Here is a 16,654-nt window from a genome sequence, read left to right as displayed (position 1 = left end):
GGAGCGGGGAGACCCCGGGGGTCCCGCCCGGGCCCCCCGTGGTTTCCCCGGGAAGAGGGGACGGACGGAGGCGAGGACCCCGGGACCGGTTCCCCCGCACCGGCGACTTCGCTGCCCCGCTGGGCCCCGGACTTTTTGGAGCCTTTCGTGGTGGTTTTTTGGTTTGGTTTTTTTTTTTTTTGGTTTGTTTTGTTTCTTTTTTACGGGGTCCGGTAGGTCGCAGAGCTGCTCCCGCAGCAGAGGCCCCAGGCATCCTTCCTCCTCCTCCTCCTCCTCCACCCCTGACTGCGGGCCGCCCTCCCGAACCGGGCCCCAAAAGCGGGGGGGGGGGGTAACGAGCTGTCCCCCCGCTACTTCAGTCTCCATAGCAACAGCCGCCAGGAAAGTTGTTTTTTTTTTATTATTATTGCTTTTGGGTTTTTTTCTTTCCCCTCGGGTTTGAAGCGCCGGGCCCTGCCTCCGCCGGCAGCCACGCACCCCGCCGGGCGGGCGGGATCGCCCGCACCGAAACGCAGGCTCTGAGCGTGCAAAACACCGGGAAAACGGGTGTGCGGACCCAAAATGAGGGCGGGGGGGGAAACGCCCCCCCCCCCGGCGGGACCGGCCCGGGGTGGGGCTTCACCCCCGAGCCCCGCCGGCTGTCCCGGCCCCCCCGGAGCCGCCGCCGCCGCCGCCCCCTTCCCCGGTCCCGGCCGGTCCCGCCGCACCGGGGCTGCGGCCCCCGCCGCCCCCCCTCCCCCGGCGCCGCCGTGCCCCGCCCCCGGCCACGTGCCGAACCCCGGGGCGGCCCCGCCCCCCGCCCCGCCTCCCCTTGTCCGCACCGGGGCGGGGGGTGGGGGAGCGGCCGCGGAGTGACGTTGCGCGCGGCCAACGGGAAGGCGGGAAGCGGCGGGGCGGGGCGGTGAGCTGTGAGGGGCCAATAGCTGGCGCGGCCCCGCCCCCACGGCGGCGCGGGGCGTGGTGACCCCTCCCGCGGCGCTGAGGGAACGAGCGGCCCGCCCGGCCCGGCCCGGCCCGCCCGGCGCTGCCCGCACCGGCACAGGGTGAGCGGCGGCAGCGGCAGCGGCGGTGGCGGCGTCGCGGGCCCCTTCCTTTTCCCTTCTCCCTTCCCTCCCCTCCCGGCCCGGGTCCGGGTCCCGGCGCGGCCCGCGGGGCGGGGGCTGCCCCGTCCCGTCCCCTCCTCTCCTGGTGGGGCCTGTGTGGGGCCGCCCTGCCGCCCTCCCTCCCTCCCGCCGGGCTCTCCCCCCCTCCCGCCGGGGTCTCCCCTCAGGGCCGAGGGTTTCCCTGGCCGCGCCCTGCCCACCCACCCCCCTTTCCCCGGTGGGTTTCCATGGCGACACCCCTCCCGGGGCGCGGGTGTTTCCATGGTGACGGCCGCCGCCCACCCCCCCCCCCTTCCCGCCGTGGCCCCGCCGGTCCGAGCCGCCGCCGCCCCGGTGCTGAGGCGTTCTCCTTCTCCCCCCCAGCCCAGCCGAGCCCCGCGGGGCCCCCGATGATGCCGGGGGCGCGGGCGGCGGAGGAGCAGCGCCTGGACGTGTGGCGGCCACCGCCGCCCCAGTGAAGGCCCCGCCATGTCGGTGATGGTAGCAAGGAAGAAGGTGGTTCGGAAATGGGAGAAGCTGCCGGGCAGGAACACCTTCTGCTGCGACGGCCGCATCATGATGGCCCGGCAGAAGGGCATCTTCTACCTGACGCTCTTCCTCATCCTCGGCACCTGCGCCCTCTTCTTCGCCTTTGAGTGAGTTCCCCGCGGCGGCCCCGTGACCCACAGCCCCGGGGACGGGGCTTGGCGGGGGCTCGTCTGCCCCGCGGCCCCGGGAGAGGGAGGGGAGCCTGACGCGGTGCGGCTCTCTCTGGCGGGACCTGCCGCTTCGCCCTTAGCAGATTGACCCCGGAGGTTTTGGGGGAGGACGGGCCCCGCCAGAGCTTTCCCCCGGCTCTGCCTGCGGTGTGTCGCTGGCTCTTTGTCCCGCACGGTTGTGCTTCCCTGCATTTGGGACTTGCGGGTCCCTTGTCCTGAGTGGAGCTAGAGGGGACGGGGCTTTGGGGCGCGCGCCCCTTGCTCGGGGACGGCCGGGGTGCAAGGGCACTGCTGCCGCAGCGGCCGAGGCCAGCGCGGGCCAAGCGGCTGGGCCGAGCCTGCATGCCTGCAGCCCCCGGCTCAGCCCAATTAGGGAGGTGACCCAGCCGGAGAATCAACAAAATAAGGAGCGAGCTTGGTGGCACCGGGGTTTAGCGCTGATCCAACTTGCCCTGCAGCTGCCTGCTAGCTAGGTGTTGCAGAGTGCTGTGCTACAGCAGACCCTCCCGCGAGCTGAAGCCCTGGTGTTTGGAGAGGATCTGGCCACCCTTCTAGGTCAGCTCAGCAGCCTAAAGAGCTGCAGCCAAAGTCTCGGATGCTGCCAAAAGAGCAGGACCTGCCCCCTCCCCGCAGCTCTCCCGGGTGAGCTGGGTTGGGGAACTGATCTGGCCTTAGACTAGTCCTACAAAAAAAGCAAACAAAAAGGAAAAAAAGCCCGTGTTTGCCTAAGCACTGATGTTGCGGGGAGGGGGCAGGACTGCCCCTTTTGCCTCCTTTAAGGACGAGCTTGGATCAGCTAAACAACCATGAAACTTTCCTTCCTCTGTTTCCATCGGCATGTTTATGTTGTTCTTAGGGAGGCGAAGGTCCTAAATGGTGTTGGGTAACACAAAAGCTCTTTAAGCCAGGAAAGCAAGCGGAAGAAACTGCTCACTGGTTAAGCCCTGGCTATTCCTCCAGATACATAAAGCTCTTGGCCCAGATGCTGGCCTCCTAGACATCTTCACCAGAGCAGGGGACTTGTCTCAACTTCCCCTGGCCTGGCATTGCTTTCCCTAGCTCCTCTCACTAGCGGATATCGCTGGCAGCCTCGGAGAGGGCTTTCTGGAACAGTCTGCTGAGGCTTGCCACATCCCAACGTTAGCGATGAAGTGGCTAATGTCAGGTCTCAGTCAGGTATGAGACTGGTTTTTCTGCTTAGTCGTTGTGTAGCTTTGGAGGCAGGTGCTGTACAACTGTAATGCGAGGTGTTGGGGTTCCCGAGTGTGGAAAGCCCAAATTATCCCTGACTCAGTCTGAATTCAAAGGTATGAAATGACACTGCTGTTTGTTTTGTTGTTTGGGGTTTTTTCCCATCTGAAAAAATGGGGCTAAGACTTCCTGCCTTGCAGGAAGAACTAATAAGTGTTACTGCTCCAGAAACGCTTATTACTGCTCCAGAAGCACTTATTGCGAGGGATAATTGCTCTCGCTCCCTGCGGAGCCTGTCCTTAGCAGAAGAGCGAAGCCACATCCCATTCTGCCATGTTTGCCCCTGCCAGCTGCCCGCCATGGTTGCGCAGGGCAGAGCAAACCAAGGCTGCCTTTCCAGTCCTCGGTCGTGTTGGCAGAGCCGGAGGCGCGATGGTTAGTTTGGCTGTGGGTGCAGCGGGTACATGACTGGAAATTCTTTGAGAAACCCCTTCCCGTGCTCTGGGAGGCAGTGGCCTGAGGAGGGATCGCTCGCACCCAGACGTGCAGGACATGCCTTCTACTCAGAGCTGGAGGGTGTCCTCTGCGGTGGCCACTGGCCCAGGGGAAGTTTTGCTGGGAACAGGATCGTGTCTGAATTTTAGTAAAATCGGCTGAGTGGTTTCGACTGGGGAGATGAGGAAAAGTTTGGGGAAATCCACAATATCCGTTTGGTTCTCTCAGCGCACAACAGCTTAATGTTTTCTGTTTGAAAGAGATGGGTTTGTTTTGAAATTGTTTGGGGATTTTTGAATTCGGGATAGGGATGAAATGTTGCCTTCCCAACCAGAAACACTCCACAACATCTGTTTCACTGACCAAGCTGAGAAGATGAGCAGCTTGGCTGCTCGAGAGCCCTGCTTACCCTGTGTGCCTTCTGCCTGTGTTAGGGTGCTTTTGCCTAAGGGTCTCGGCCTTGATCTTTTCGCTGTGTTACCTATTCATTTCAGCTTTTGGCAGATTTTTCGGCATTTGCGCAGAAATTCGTGGTTTCCCCCTTAAAGTTTGTGCCACAGAGGAACAATTTGGGTTGTTAGGGTCTGGTTTTGGAGAGAAGCAGACTGTGGTGGGTGGAGGAGTCCTTTTAATTCTTGTACACTCACTGCAGGGGTGCCTGTGTTGTGAATGCTTATTTCATTCAGCTGAATCACTTGCGCAGTCACACCTTGTCTAAACAAGGCTCGGGGACGCCTGAAGCCAGAAAATGTCTTGCTACGCGATCCAAGCCAGTGCGGGTTTGATCCTCGCCCTCCAGGCTGCTCTGGCTCGGCTCTGATTACAAACGCTGTTGCTGGAGAGCCGGTGGTGACTGGCATCACACGTCATGAGATAAGCCACCGCGTTCGTCGCTGAAAGAGTCCTCCCCAGCCGTGAAATGACAGCCTCTCTGTTTGGGCTGCTGCTGGTGGTATTTTTTTTTTTTTCCCTCCAAGTAGTTCTGATGCCATCGGCTCATCTGCTGTGTCTCCAGTTGAATGGTCTGAAGCTGCCTCAGCCCCGCGTGCAGGAATTTTTATGTTTTTATCCCCTAGACCGCAAAGCTGTGGTCTGGAATCGGGTAAGGCTTTTCAGTGGGGAGCGAGTGTGACCCAGAGGGCTGACTGAGCTATCAGAGCTGTACCTGGAGGTCTGGCTCCTCCCTCCCAGATAAAGCAGAGGGCCTTGGAGCTGTACTGGTTCCTGGGGAAGTGCTCTGCCATGATCAGAGTCCTCTGCCCAAGGGCACCTCTCTCGCCACCAGCTTGGCAGAAAGCAGCTCCTATGGCTCAAGGGCTGAGGCTGGTCCCTGCAGGGTCCAAGACCTATATTTAATTGGGTCTACTCTGTGACCGTAATGTGTCACATAAAATTCTGTTTAATATCCTCTTGGCGTTATTTCAGACACTTAATGGGTATGTCAGCTTTCGTGATGGGGCGCTTAGTTGTCTAACTATGCTTGTGGTATTCGAGCACGAGGACAAGCCCAGTAAAGCACTTGTGAAATCCATTTGGGAATTAGATGATGGGATGTAGCGTCCTCTCTCTGGCTGCTGGGAGTTTCCTCTTTGCAGTTTGCCAGGGTGTCTGTAATGGCCCTCCTGAAGCGAGAGTTCTCCATTCAGCTCTCCAAAGCAGCTGCGAGAGAACTGGATTTCTTTTGTCTTCGGCTTTTCAGCACGAATGCTTGACGTTTGTAAACGTTACAGGCAAGATAGCGCCAGCAATGCCAGGCTCCTGCGTGCGGAAAGGGGCTGCTGTTTGCTTTTCCAATAACCAAGCATGTTTATCACTTTATTTTTTTTTCCTACTTTCTTAGCTATGTAGAGATTAAAATTTCTTTGTTTTCTGATGAGTTGAAAAAACCTATGCTGACCCCTCATGTGACCTTATTATTTTTTTTTCTTTTTTCCGCCCAAAGATCCAAGATTTTGCACTGATAAAGAGGTGCTTCTGAGATGGCTTTTACCTCTGGTTAGGTCTATGTCAAGCATTGTCAAAAGTTACACACAAGTTGATTGGTGCTTCTTAGTAGTTATAGTTTCTCTCGATAGAGGTAAGCTTGTTGGTATCCAGACTTCTGCTCACAAAGACATTTCTGCATGAAGTGGCTGCTCGCGGGTTTTTGAATTGCATGCCCTTTTTCTTGTACACGGGCTCCTTCTCACAAGACAACTTCGCTCCCCCTGCAGCTTGCACGTCCTCTGTAGCACCACCATTCCCCACGCGGATTTCGGGGTGCTCTCTTGCCTGTGCGGAGACTTGAGCCTAGCTGGGAAAAGAGCAATAACATTGGCATAACGTTTCTGTCTCCTGCTTGAAGTCGGCTGCCGCATCGGTTGGGTTGGAAGCGCGTGGCATGTGCTCAGAGTGGAACTGCACTTGAAGTGGGTCTCTAGCGAGCATTTTCTGTGTCACTGTTGACAGACGGGGAGAGTTTCTGTAGACAGCTCCAGTTCTGGCTGAGTGCTGCTTGGGAAAGGGCCCCAAATTGTAGCGTTGCAGTGCAGCGGTTACCCAGGTTTTCAGAGCAACGGTTTCCACGCTTACCGCAAGTACATCAGCCTCTGGAAGTCGTCCCAGGTCTGGGAGGTGCAGATGACTGTAAGTGCTCTGGTGAGGGTCAAACATTTGGTAAAGATACTGCTTTGCTTTGCTAGCCTTCGGGATGAGTACGCAGTGTGGTTATGTGTTAGTTTAGGAAAGTTAAATAGGTGATTTGCAAGTGAGATGTAAATGAATTGTACAAAAGAGCTTCCACTGAACCCTGGAGGGACCTGGCCGTGAGATGTGCTGCCTGATGGCTGTGGCTGAAGACCACTTCCATGGGGGCTGGCGTGTTTGTTTTCCCCTTCCTCCAGAGCTTTGCTTAACGGGCTGGTTACAACAAACCTTCTCAAGTGGTCGCAAAATAACTGGTCAAGCAGTCCTTGCACCATGAACTCATGGCACCTCCCAGCTGCTGCTTCCTGCTGCTTCCCGGCTGGCCCCCCCATTCTAATGATGTCTTTGTTTAAGCCTTTCTCACCCCCCAGTCGTTATGTCTGTGTCCGTCGCCCCTCCCGCCCCCCATGATGATGACTTGTGATAATGCTGTTATTGTCTGCTATTAGATGACAAAATGCTCAAGAACACAGATATTGCACTGGGAGCGGAGGAGGAGCAATATCCTTACATGCCAACAGTGTGTCTCTGTTGACTCTCAGCTCTCCCAAACAAAAGATCTTTAAAATGTCTGGTAGTTAGCAGTGTAAATGAATTGCCGAGCGTAATCGTGCTGTAGACAAGGCATAGACTGAAGGTTCCCCAGCACTAGTGAGTACCAAGTCAAAACCTCACATGGTGGCCTTACCTGTTGCTCAGCCATTCTGGACAGCACTTGGCTTTCTCTGCTGTGGCAGATGCACTGGGCATGTTCCCTGAAAGACACCTTCCTCAAAGCAAGGCTCTGTCAGTGCAGGGAAGGATGGGAGGCACGTGGTGGGCTCAGTGTTGGGTCTCAGGATGCAGTTTCAGTGCAGTGGGGGTTTGTCTTGCTTGTGCATCTCTGGCCTCGCCTCCAGGCTGTGTTTGTGCCGAGGGGATGCAGCAGCACTTGCCAGCCCTGCTACCTGGGGAAGCAGGAGGGCCCTGCTCAGCCCCCGCTGTGCCAGGGCACGTCTGAGTGACGGGGTTGAGTGTCCAGCACAGTGCCTGGATGTTTGCTTCATGCCGGAGGGACGATGGCAACAGCACAATGGCTTCGCTGAGCAGACATCTCATGCGCTTCAGTGAATGGTGGCCGAAGGAGCTAGCGTTAATCCTTCCTTGTGTGCGTTTCTTGGTATCTTTTCCTCATCGGACAGGAGAGCAGGCATCTGGTGTTTTCTGGGGCTTTGTCCTTGTACTCCCCCCTGCCCACCTCCAGGCAGACAGGCAGTCTCTGGAATTGCTTCTCTCCTGTCCTGAATTGGGGACCTAACCTGCCCAGTGCCTGTGCCACGCTGGGAGCTGGATGGATGGAAGGGCTGGATACCAGCTGGATGGTGCTGTTTCCCTTGCTGCAGCGGGGAGGATGGTGGCTCACTCATCTCTTTCATCTCCTAAAATTGCAGAGGCTTCTTCCCATTCCCACGCCACGCTCTGCGGTGTGGTAACATCAATCTTGAGGCCACTCTTGCTGTGCCTCAGGGACAGCAGGACTTGCTGCATCCCCAAAGGGCAGGTTTCCTTACAAAGATGCATAGGAAATGGTCAGCAGGGAGTGAGTCACATCCCATGCTCATGCTCATACGCAGATTGAGCAGGGATCGTGCCGGTCGCTGCAGGGACTGATCCCGTTTATTCTTGAGTACTGCTGTGTAAAGCTTTCAGGTCTGTGCTTGGGAGAGTACACCCGGCACGGATCATGTGCTTGCAGGTAATAAATCTCTTTGCTGACAGTACCCTGAAGAAACTTATAAGGCATTAGTGTATATCTGAGGCTGGAAGCTCTGGCGCAGTTTTGGCTCAGCTTTAACACAGTTCGTGAATCCATATTTTAAGCCCGTAATATGTTCATGTTGTTACAACAGTTATAAAAGCTGTTGTGTCAGCTGGACAAGGGTCAAGCTGCAGCCCTTTGGGGCAGACCGTGTCCAGCTTTTCGAAGAATAGACCCATATTCCTTCCCAAAATGGGATCCAAGGTTTCTGTTTAATTGCTGACTGACTTACAGCTCTCTTTCTAGACTTTGCCCTTGCAAAGGGAAAGCAAAGTTATCTTAGGCTGGCTGCCTAAAGACAGTAAGCTCAGCCTTCTGGCTGCTCAGCCTGGCTTCAAATGTAGGCAGGACTCTGCACGTGGATGACTCTAAGGGTTGTGTTGTTTTGAGTAACCGCAGAGTTTGCAGTGTCTAAAATTAACAGCACTGGTTTAGGGGACAGGCCCTGTGCATCGCTGTGGACACTTCGTGTTGCAGTTGTGGCCAAAGCATACTGTAGCTTCAGTATGCAGCCCTTTCTGTATCTTGTCGCACGCTGGGGACAGTCACTGGAGTCGAGCAATGGCAAATTAAAGCCCAGTGAGCCTTCCTGCAGCGGATCATGGGCTTGCAGAATTCGGTGCTGCAAAGGAACCAGCTGGAGCTAGAAACTTTATTGCTTTTGGAGAAGCTATGGGTGGGAAGGCTATCTAGAATTAAATAGTTAATGCTATGAATGTTGTAGAAATTGCCTTGCTCGGGATGACAGACCCACAGGGGAGGGTAATCCCATGCCTTTCACCACAGCAGCCTTACGCTTTCTTGGAGAGCAGCTGTGGAGAGCGGAAGTCTGGGTTGGATCCTGCCCTGTGGAGTCAGGGCTTACTGGAAAGGCTGGGTATGCAGCTTCATTTGGGAGGAACCTGGGGAAGCAAGGCGTGCAAGGAGGGGTGAAATTTTGCGCAAGTGTTGGGATTTGGGTGGGGTTTCCCTTAAGTAGGAAACCTCTGTAGGAGCTTCATCCTGACATAAATGGGGTTTTCTGAAGGAATTGGCCTAAAAATGTTTTCTTTCAGCCCAGTACGTCTCTAAACCATGACTTCTGTACAGGCCTTCTGCACATCCTGTGCTGCAGTGCCCATGGAGACATGTTTGCGGGTGTCCAGAAGTGACACAGGCCACAGTGAGATTAAGATCCTTGCTCCCTTTGCACTGCCTCAATCAGCAGGATTAGTAACACAAATTCCTCATTGGACATTTGTAAAGCAAACAAACCTTACGCCGTGTTTCCTCTTTCGAGCTGGGGTTGTCTTGGGGCAAGAGCCTTTCTACTTTATTTGGAGCATTGCCTCAGAAAAGTCAAAGGAAGCCAGATGTCTTGTTGCACGGGAATGTTGCACTTCCATGTGAATCTGTTCCTGAGAAGCACAGGACGCACTTAATCCCTGGAAAGTAATTTCTGTGGTACTGGAAGCTGCTGCCTCTTTAGGGGACAGCCAGAGATTCCCACCATTCCAATGTGCTTCCATGCCTCCCAGCTCTCTCCAGTGGTGGACTCTTGGACCAGGCCATGGGTGCTTCTCCTGGAGGTACGGTCCATCCCTTGGCAGCTGGCGGCAGTGGGTGTCCTCTGGGCAAGATCCCTCTAGCTGGCTGGTTGCGTTTCTGGCGTCACCCGTGACTCTGAGCAAAATGGGAGCTGGAAACAAAACAAAATGCTGGGAAGTATTCTGTGCCTGGCTGGTTAAAAACATGGTGGTACTTTGATGGTGGCTGGTCATTAGAGCTGCCCCAGGGGTATTTCCCGGTGGTGGTGGGATCAGAAGGAAGTGCTGAAGAGCTTCTCTTCTCTCGATGTAACCAGCATTCAGAAAAGTCTGGACTCTGATGCCTTGCCAGGCTTTCAGGCCCTGGCTCGGGCAGACCTTGCAGTGGTCTGATTCATCGCCTCCTGACGTTTCTCTGCAGGTGTCGGTACCTGGCAGTCCAGCTGTCCCCAGCCATCCCCGTGTTTGCAGCAGTTCTCTTCCTATTTGCCATGGCTACGCTCCTACGGACGAGCTTCAGTGATCCTGGGGTGATCCCAAGAGCCCTGCCTGACGAGGCAGCCTTCATCGAGATGGAGATTGGTGAGTGCGGAGCCAGCCGAGCTGGTAATAGCTGGAAAAGCCTCTGTATTTCTGGCGTATCTATAGGCTACACTCTCTGCAGAGCCTTTCTTCCCAGCTGGCCCTCCAAAAGTGAGGATTGCCCCAAATGGGGCATCTTACCACCTGCTGGCTAATTCTGCTTGGCGGAGTCTCAAAAAGATGGTGCGATGTACCCGCTTCCCTTTCTGGGAACCTTTTCACATGCTGTTTTCTGTCTTGTAGCCATTGGTGTGGGCCTCTTGATCCTTCAGGTAGAGAGGAAGTTTGGTGGATGTGGGTGACACACCACACCACGCCCCAGCCCCTCTCAATATGCCCGTGAAAGCTCTGGCATCCCTTTTCCTGCCTCCAAGCTGCCAGGCTGGCTCTGGACTGTGTGAGCAGAGCTGCAGCTGCTGGCTCTAGCCCCAGCAGGCTCTGATCCCACTGGTAGGAAAAGCAGGGAGGCGAGTTGTCGTTCTAGGCCTGTTGTGTTGTAGCAGCAGGCCTGATCTCTGCTTGGTTCCCTCTCTCAGAGGCCACCAACGGGACTGTGCCACAGGGTCAGCGCCCGCCCCCGCGGATTAAAAACTTCCAGATCAACAACCAGATAGTGAAGCTGAAGTATTGCTACACATGTAAGATCTTCCGTCCGCCCCGTGCCTCTCACTGCAGCATCTGCGACAACTGTGTGGGTGAGTAGAAGAGGTTGCGCCTGCTCCTGCACCTGGGTGTTAGGTGAGAGTCTTTGGAAGAAAACAGGTGAAGACCTGCACCTGGTCTTGCTCTGTGTTGGGTCTCACACTGTGCCTGCTGAGCAAGTCCGGAATGGTGGTGTGTGAACAGACGGGGACAGTCTGCCTCATCTTAAGCTCAAGGAGCTTGAGATTTGCTCAGAACCTGAAGCCAGGTAGTTCATCTTTGCCAGTACTTCTTTGGCAATAACTAGTCTAACTTAAGTCTAACTTGTCCATGGAAATGTGCAGTCCATTTTTGAGTTTCACTGAACCGCTGGCCTTGCTGGGCTAGAGGGTTCCACTGGAGAGCTGTGTCTTGCATGAAAGCAGCTCCTTGCATCAGCACAGAGTTTCTGCTGTTATGTTGAGTGCCCCTGTTTTTTGTTCTCCTTGCTGCATAGCAGAGGCTCTCTTAGCCCCTTTGCATATCATGATTGGCTCGTGTTCAGCATCCCTTCTCAAAGAAGAAATCTTGTTCTTTTGGATCCCTTTCCTCCTCTGCAGGTTCCCAGCTCTTTGAGTGTTTATGCAGTTCCTTGAACCCTCTGCTAATTATTCTGGTAGGAGTGAAGTGGCACATGGGTTAGATAAGAACTTCTGAACCCCCAGACCTTCATCTAACCTGTGTGCTGCTTTAGTAAAAGCTATTCTACCTCAGGGCTCTGGGAGAGAAGACATACCTGGGGCCAAGCTCTTAAACTCTATCTTAATGTGCAAAATGACTCATTAGTAAAATGATTTTGCACTTTCTTACCTGGCCTCCCCTTCTGGAAAGGGGGTCATGATGTGGGGCCCTGAGTTAGCAGAGGGTTGGGCTTGATGGCCCAGGGAGTCCTTGTCAGCCTTGGAAATTTTTGAGTTCGGGGCACAGGAATAAGCATCTGGAGGCAGGCAGGACCATGCTAGAGCAGCACTGATCTTCTTCTTTGCTTTCACAGAGCGCTTCGACCATCACTGTCCCTGGGTGGGCAACTGCGTGGGGAAGAGGAACTACCGCTACTTCTACCTCTTCATCCTCTCGCTCTCACTCCTAACCATCTACATCTTCACCTTCAACATAGTCTACGTAGCACTGAGTGAGTCTGGCTGTGGAGAGGTGGATGGCTGGGCTGGCTAAGGGAGTCGGGGGGATACAGATGGTGTTGTGAATGCAAAAACAATGGAGTGGGAAAGGGAACTGGACTCAGTGCGATGTTCCAGGGAAAAGAAATATCTCTCTTTGTATTGCCAGAATCTCTGAAGATTGGGTTTCTGAACACGTTGAAGGAAACCCCAGGGACATATCCTTCCACAGTGCAGAGGGGCTGGCTTCTCCAAAGCTGGGGGTTAGTGTGAGCTGTGTTATGGAGGGGCTGGAGTCTTGATGCCCAGGCTTCTCTAAGGAGTCTTTCAGGGCATTTTCCCCCACGATTACATGGCGGGGAGCAATTTTGTGGCTTTTGGGAGGAGGGTAAAACAGAAAACCATGTCTAGGAGAAGAAGAGAAGTTAGGGTAGTGTGCTTGGGATAGTGACAGAGCTGGGTTGGGACTGTTCCCAAGCTGTTCCCAGTCCTTAACTGTCCTCACTGTACTGGAGGTGCTCATCTGTTTCTTCACCCTGTGGTCGGTGGTAGGGTTAACTGGGTTCCACACCTTCCTGGTGGCACTGAATCAGACAACCAACGAAGACGTAAGTAGGGTCTTTCTGTTCCTCTGAGCCATCTCTGTTTCTCATCGCTTCCTCAGTGTGTCATGGCTGCGTCCACCTTGCTGACGTGCCCTGCAGGCTGAGGCAGGGCTCCATGGGCTGGGGGCAGGTGTCGGTGGAGCAGACCTGAGCTTGTGCCCTGACTGTTGCAGATTAAGGGTTCCTGGACTGGGAAGAACCGCGTGCAGAATCCCTACAGCCATGGCAACATAGTGAAGAACTGCTGTGAGGTGCTTTGTGGGCCTCTGCCCCCCAGGTAAGCTCTTGAGGGGCAGCCCTGCCATTTTTGCCCCCAAGGGCCCAGTGAGGGACTGTGAGGAGCTCTCCTTGCTTGGGCACCAGACCTGGCCGCTCTTCTGCCAGCGCAGGGTGTTCAGGGCGTTTGGAGGTCACTTGAGACACGTCTGGATGCTCTGGGGAGGAAGGTCTTGTGTTGCTTTCCTCGCATATCTTCAGCGATTCGAGCTTGTGGTGTGCTCCCTATCACTGTGGGCTAGGGAAGCTGGTGAAGGAGTGGCTCCCCTTCCCTGGGGCAGTGTTTGGAGCGGAGGCTCTTTCCAGGGCACTTTTTTCAGTGGGCTCCCACCCTCTGAACTGGGCTGATCTCCAAGGGGCTTGGTTTTCACAGGAGGAACATAAATGCTGTAAACTAGGTCTGGGCTGTGCACAGCCTATTTTGGAGAGGAACCCCTTCCCCAATGTTTGTCTTCTACCAGCACTTTTCCTGTCAGGAAAAGAACTCTGCTTCAGGGGAGGCGTGCGTCTCTGACAGTGTGATTCTGTTCTTGCAGTGTCTTGGACAGACGGGGCATCTTGCAGCAAGAGGAGAGTACAGCTCAGGAGGAGTCGTGCCCACGGGGGCCCAGCACTCAAGAGCCCACTGCTGCTCAGGGCCCCGGTGGGCAGGCAGAGGAGAGCAGCGCTCAGCAGAAGGATGGCAGCCTTCCTCACCTTAGTGCCGTGAGTGATTCCCTCTGCAGGGCGGGAGGGTGAGTGGGCTGCGCCTGCTTGGAGCTACTGGTGTTTTGGGCCAGCAGAGAGAGAGCTGATAGTGTGATTTAGCAGGAACAAAGCAACATGTGCGGGCCTTGTCGAGAGGCTGCCGATGAAAAGCCCGTTGTGCTCTGGCCCTGGAAACCAGCATCTCTTGATTTCCTCAAAGGAAATCACAGCTGGCTGACATTTTGGAGATGTCAGTCCTGCCATGAGAGTGCCCAGGAGCTGGCACCTATGGAGGCTAAGAGGGGTTCAGGAGGGGTGGGAGATTGCAGGCATCTTGTTTTGGCACTGAGTGCAAGCTGAAGGGCTGTCCCTGGGAAGGGCCCTGGCGGGTGTGGGATCTCCATCCTTGGAGAAAGCCATTGCCCCACTGGATGTGGCCCCAAGCAGCCTGCTCTGTCTTTGAAATTAGCCCCACTTTAAGGGTATGGTTGGACAGGAGACCTCCAGAGTGCCCTTCCCACTTAAATTACTCTTTGAACATGGTGGGAAATGGCTGGGCCTACCTCTGCTTGGGCATGAGCTGCTGTTTCTCTGGTGGAAACAGTCCAGACCACTTCTGCTGGAGTAGTCCAGTGTTCCAGATCTTCATGAAGCTGCTGGTTTGCCTGTTTGGTGGCCCCTGGTTTCTCCTTTTCCCAAGCACAGCTGAGACCTCTGCCTGGTGGAGCTGGAGGCAGGAGCAGGGCAGCGGGACCAAGTGTCTGTGTGCTCAAACAGATGCTCTGTATTGGGATGTATTCATGCAAGTCACTGCTGTCTTCTCTCTCCAGGTCCCTGTGCCATCCCTGAGCAATGCTGAGATGCCAGAAGAGAAGCAGCTAACGTCTGGGGAGCTCCAAGTCCCATCCCAGGACGCTGGGCAAGCAGAGCACTAGCATCTGCTTGAAAGGGAGAACTTTCTTGTTTTGTCTAATCAAAGCTGGAAGTGATAGAGGAGAGGAGGAGATGGGCTGGATGGCAGGCAAACGATTCCTCATGGCCATTTTGCTTTAGTCATTATTCACCTCGATGCGCAGGCAGTGCGGGCTGGCGCTGGCCTTGCATGGTGTCAAAGGATAACGAGCGTGAGTGGCCCACCTTGGTCACCGAGGGGCACTCACCACCACTGAGGCTGGCCTGCCTGCAGGCCGAGGCAGGACCTCTTGCTCTGCAGGTTGTCCTGGATGCTAAATACCGGCTCGGTGGCCGGGGCTGTCCCTCCGTCTGGCCCCGACTCTTTGACGAGACGACTTACGGTCAAGCAGCTCAGAAGCGACGTTAGGGTCGGCCTGCTCCCTACTGCTGAGGAATCCTGATGGAAAGGGGAAAGCAATTTATGGCAGTAGCGTCCTCTCTCCCCTCCTCCCTCCTTCCTCTAATCTGTGGCATTGTTTTATTGGTTAACGTGGCAGGGGTTGTCGGGAGACATTTTGGTGCCAAGAGGGCCAAAACAACTGGGAAGGCGTTCTGCTGGCAACGATTTTTAAAGTAGCTTCCTTCCCGTGCTCCTTCTTTTCATGTGACTTAGCCGGCGTGAGAGCGGTCGAGGCGGGGGCCTCCTTCCCCGGGGCTCACGCCTAACTGGGGGCTTGAGGGAAGGAGTGGGGCAGCCCGTCTTCCTGCCGCTTGTCCCCGCCCCGTGTCGGCCGCAGAGCGGTTGTGCAAGGGGTGTATCGAGCTGCAAGGAAGGGTCTGCCTGTGCGGCTGGGTCTCCGGCTAGTGCCGGAGCTGTGTTTGCTCCTGGGTGCCAGCGCCGAGCACAGGCGTACTCTCCCCTTGCCCTCCAGGCTGTGGCACGCCACTTGGCCACTGCTCTGCAGAACCTCAGCCCTGATTCTGTGTCGTGTTGTTGTGTCCCTCTGTCCCCCCTGCCTTGCCCTGCATTTCTCAGCCATCCTCGACTGGCTTTCAGAGCCTTGAATCTCCCCTGGGCTTTGCCGGCTGTCCTGGGGCTGGCTGTGCAGTGTCAGCCATCTGCATCTCCTTGGCAGAGGAGGGAGGAGAGGCCAGGGCCAGGCGGTGGTGGGAGACCTCTGTGCCATGGCCGGGCTCCTCTTCCACTGCGACGCTCCCTGTCCCGCGCTTGGCAGCCAGGCTGGGAAGAGCCTCATGTCTGCAGGGTCCCCGCAAAGGCTGGCAATGGAGGGAAGGCCATTTTATGCCCTGGCAGCTCTCCATCCTGTACCACGAGTGCTGGGTACTTCTGTGCCTCCCCACAGACATGTGGTGAGTGGGTGGCAGGTGGAGGATGTCCTGCCGGGGCAGTCCTGCTTGTTTCTCCGTGATGCTCCTGCCTGGCAGCGTGAAGTTGCTGCTGCTTCTTCCCTGGCCTCATTTGCCATCCCGCTTTCGACAACGGAGCGAAGCGGGGAGCCTCGTCCCTCCAGAGCCTGATGCGTGCCTCCCGACTCGCTCCTCTTCCCTGGCCCCTCGCAGCGTTGACCTGGGCCGTGGTGGTATTAAGGTGGCGACCGGCGCTGCCCCCTCTCCTGTAGTGCTGGGGTCTCCCCTCCCAGGTGAGGGGGCAGAGCTGCCGCCCTGGGCTCTGGCAGCAGGTTCACAGTTGCCCCACAGCTGCCTTCAGCTGCTCCCTGCTGGCGCTTACCAGGGAAGGAGCCCTGGCCTCCCACTGCCAGCGGGGCCAGAGCTGCCCGGCCCGCAGCTGCTGGCACCCTGTGGCCAGACCTGGCCCGTGTCCCCCCCCAGCCAGGGCAGGGGGGGTCCTGGGACTAGCCCCGGGTTGCTGCTGCGCCTGGCCCCACGCACACCCCGCTGGCAGTGGGAGCCAACCCTCCTCTCCCACCCGCCCCAACACGCTACTGACCAAATCTCAAACTCGTTGTGAAAAAGTGTATTTTTTGGTTTTACTAATCTATTTTCTAATGCGGTGTGTCGAGTGCTGCCTGCTGGGGCCGTCACGGATGCTGCCTGCACCTGTGGTTCCTGTCTGCTCTGTTCAGGTTCTCCGTGAAGGAAGTGGGGGTAGGGCGAGGGTTGGGGTTTCTTTATTTTTTCTTTTTTTTTTTTTTTTTTTTTTAATTTTAAAAAAATGAAGGAAACTTAATTGGTTTGAAAAATGGCTGAGCTGTAGCTTCTGCCTCTGTCTGTGCCTCCCCAAGCCGGCTGCCTCTTTCCCCTTCCCTGTGACTTTTCCAGCCTCTACATCTCAC

General features: G+C 55.9%; 1 protein-coding gene across 1 annotated transcript; it reads left to right on the top strand.

Annotated features, from left to right (window-relative positions):
* Positions 1-924: 924 nt before the first annotated feature.
* Positions 925-16,372, top strand: ZDHHC9 (zDHHC palmitoyltransferase 9). Its single transcript, XM_075054549.1, has 10 exons — positions 925-1,043; positions 1,467-1,738; positions 9,918-10,078; positions 10,615-10,773; positions 11,754-11,891; positions 12,047-12,095; positions 12,383-12,485; positions 12,656-12,759; positions 13,295-13,463; positions 14,276-16,372. The coding sequence occupies exons 2-10, from the start codon at positions 1,572-1,574 to the stop codon at positions 14,378-14,380; spliced, it is 1,155 nt and encodes a 384-aa protein (XP_074910650.1). The 5' UTR covers positions 925-1,043; positions 1,467-1,571; the 3' UTR covers positions 14,381-16,372.
* The last annotated feature ends 282 nt before the right edge of the window (positions 16,373-16,654 follow it).

The sequence above is a fragment of the Buteo buteo genome, chromosome 22 (assembly GCF_964188355.1).
Source record: "Buteo buteo chromosome 22, bButBut1.hap1.1, whole genome shotgun sequence".
Lineage (NCBI taxonomy): Eukaryota > Metazoa > Chordata > Aves > Accipitriformes > Accipitridae > Buteo > Buteo buteo.
This window is presented reverse-complemented; position numbering and strand designations above follow the sequence as displayed.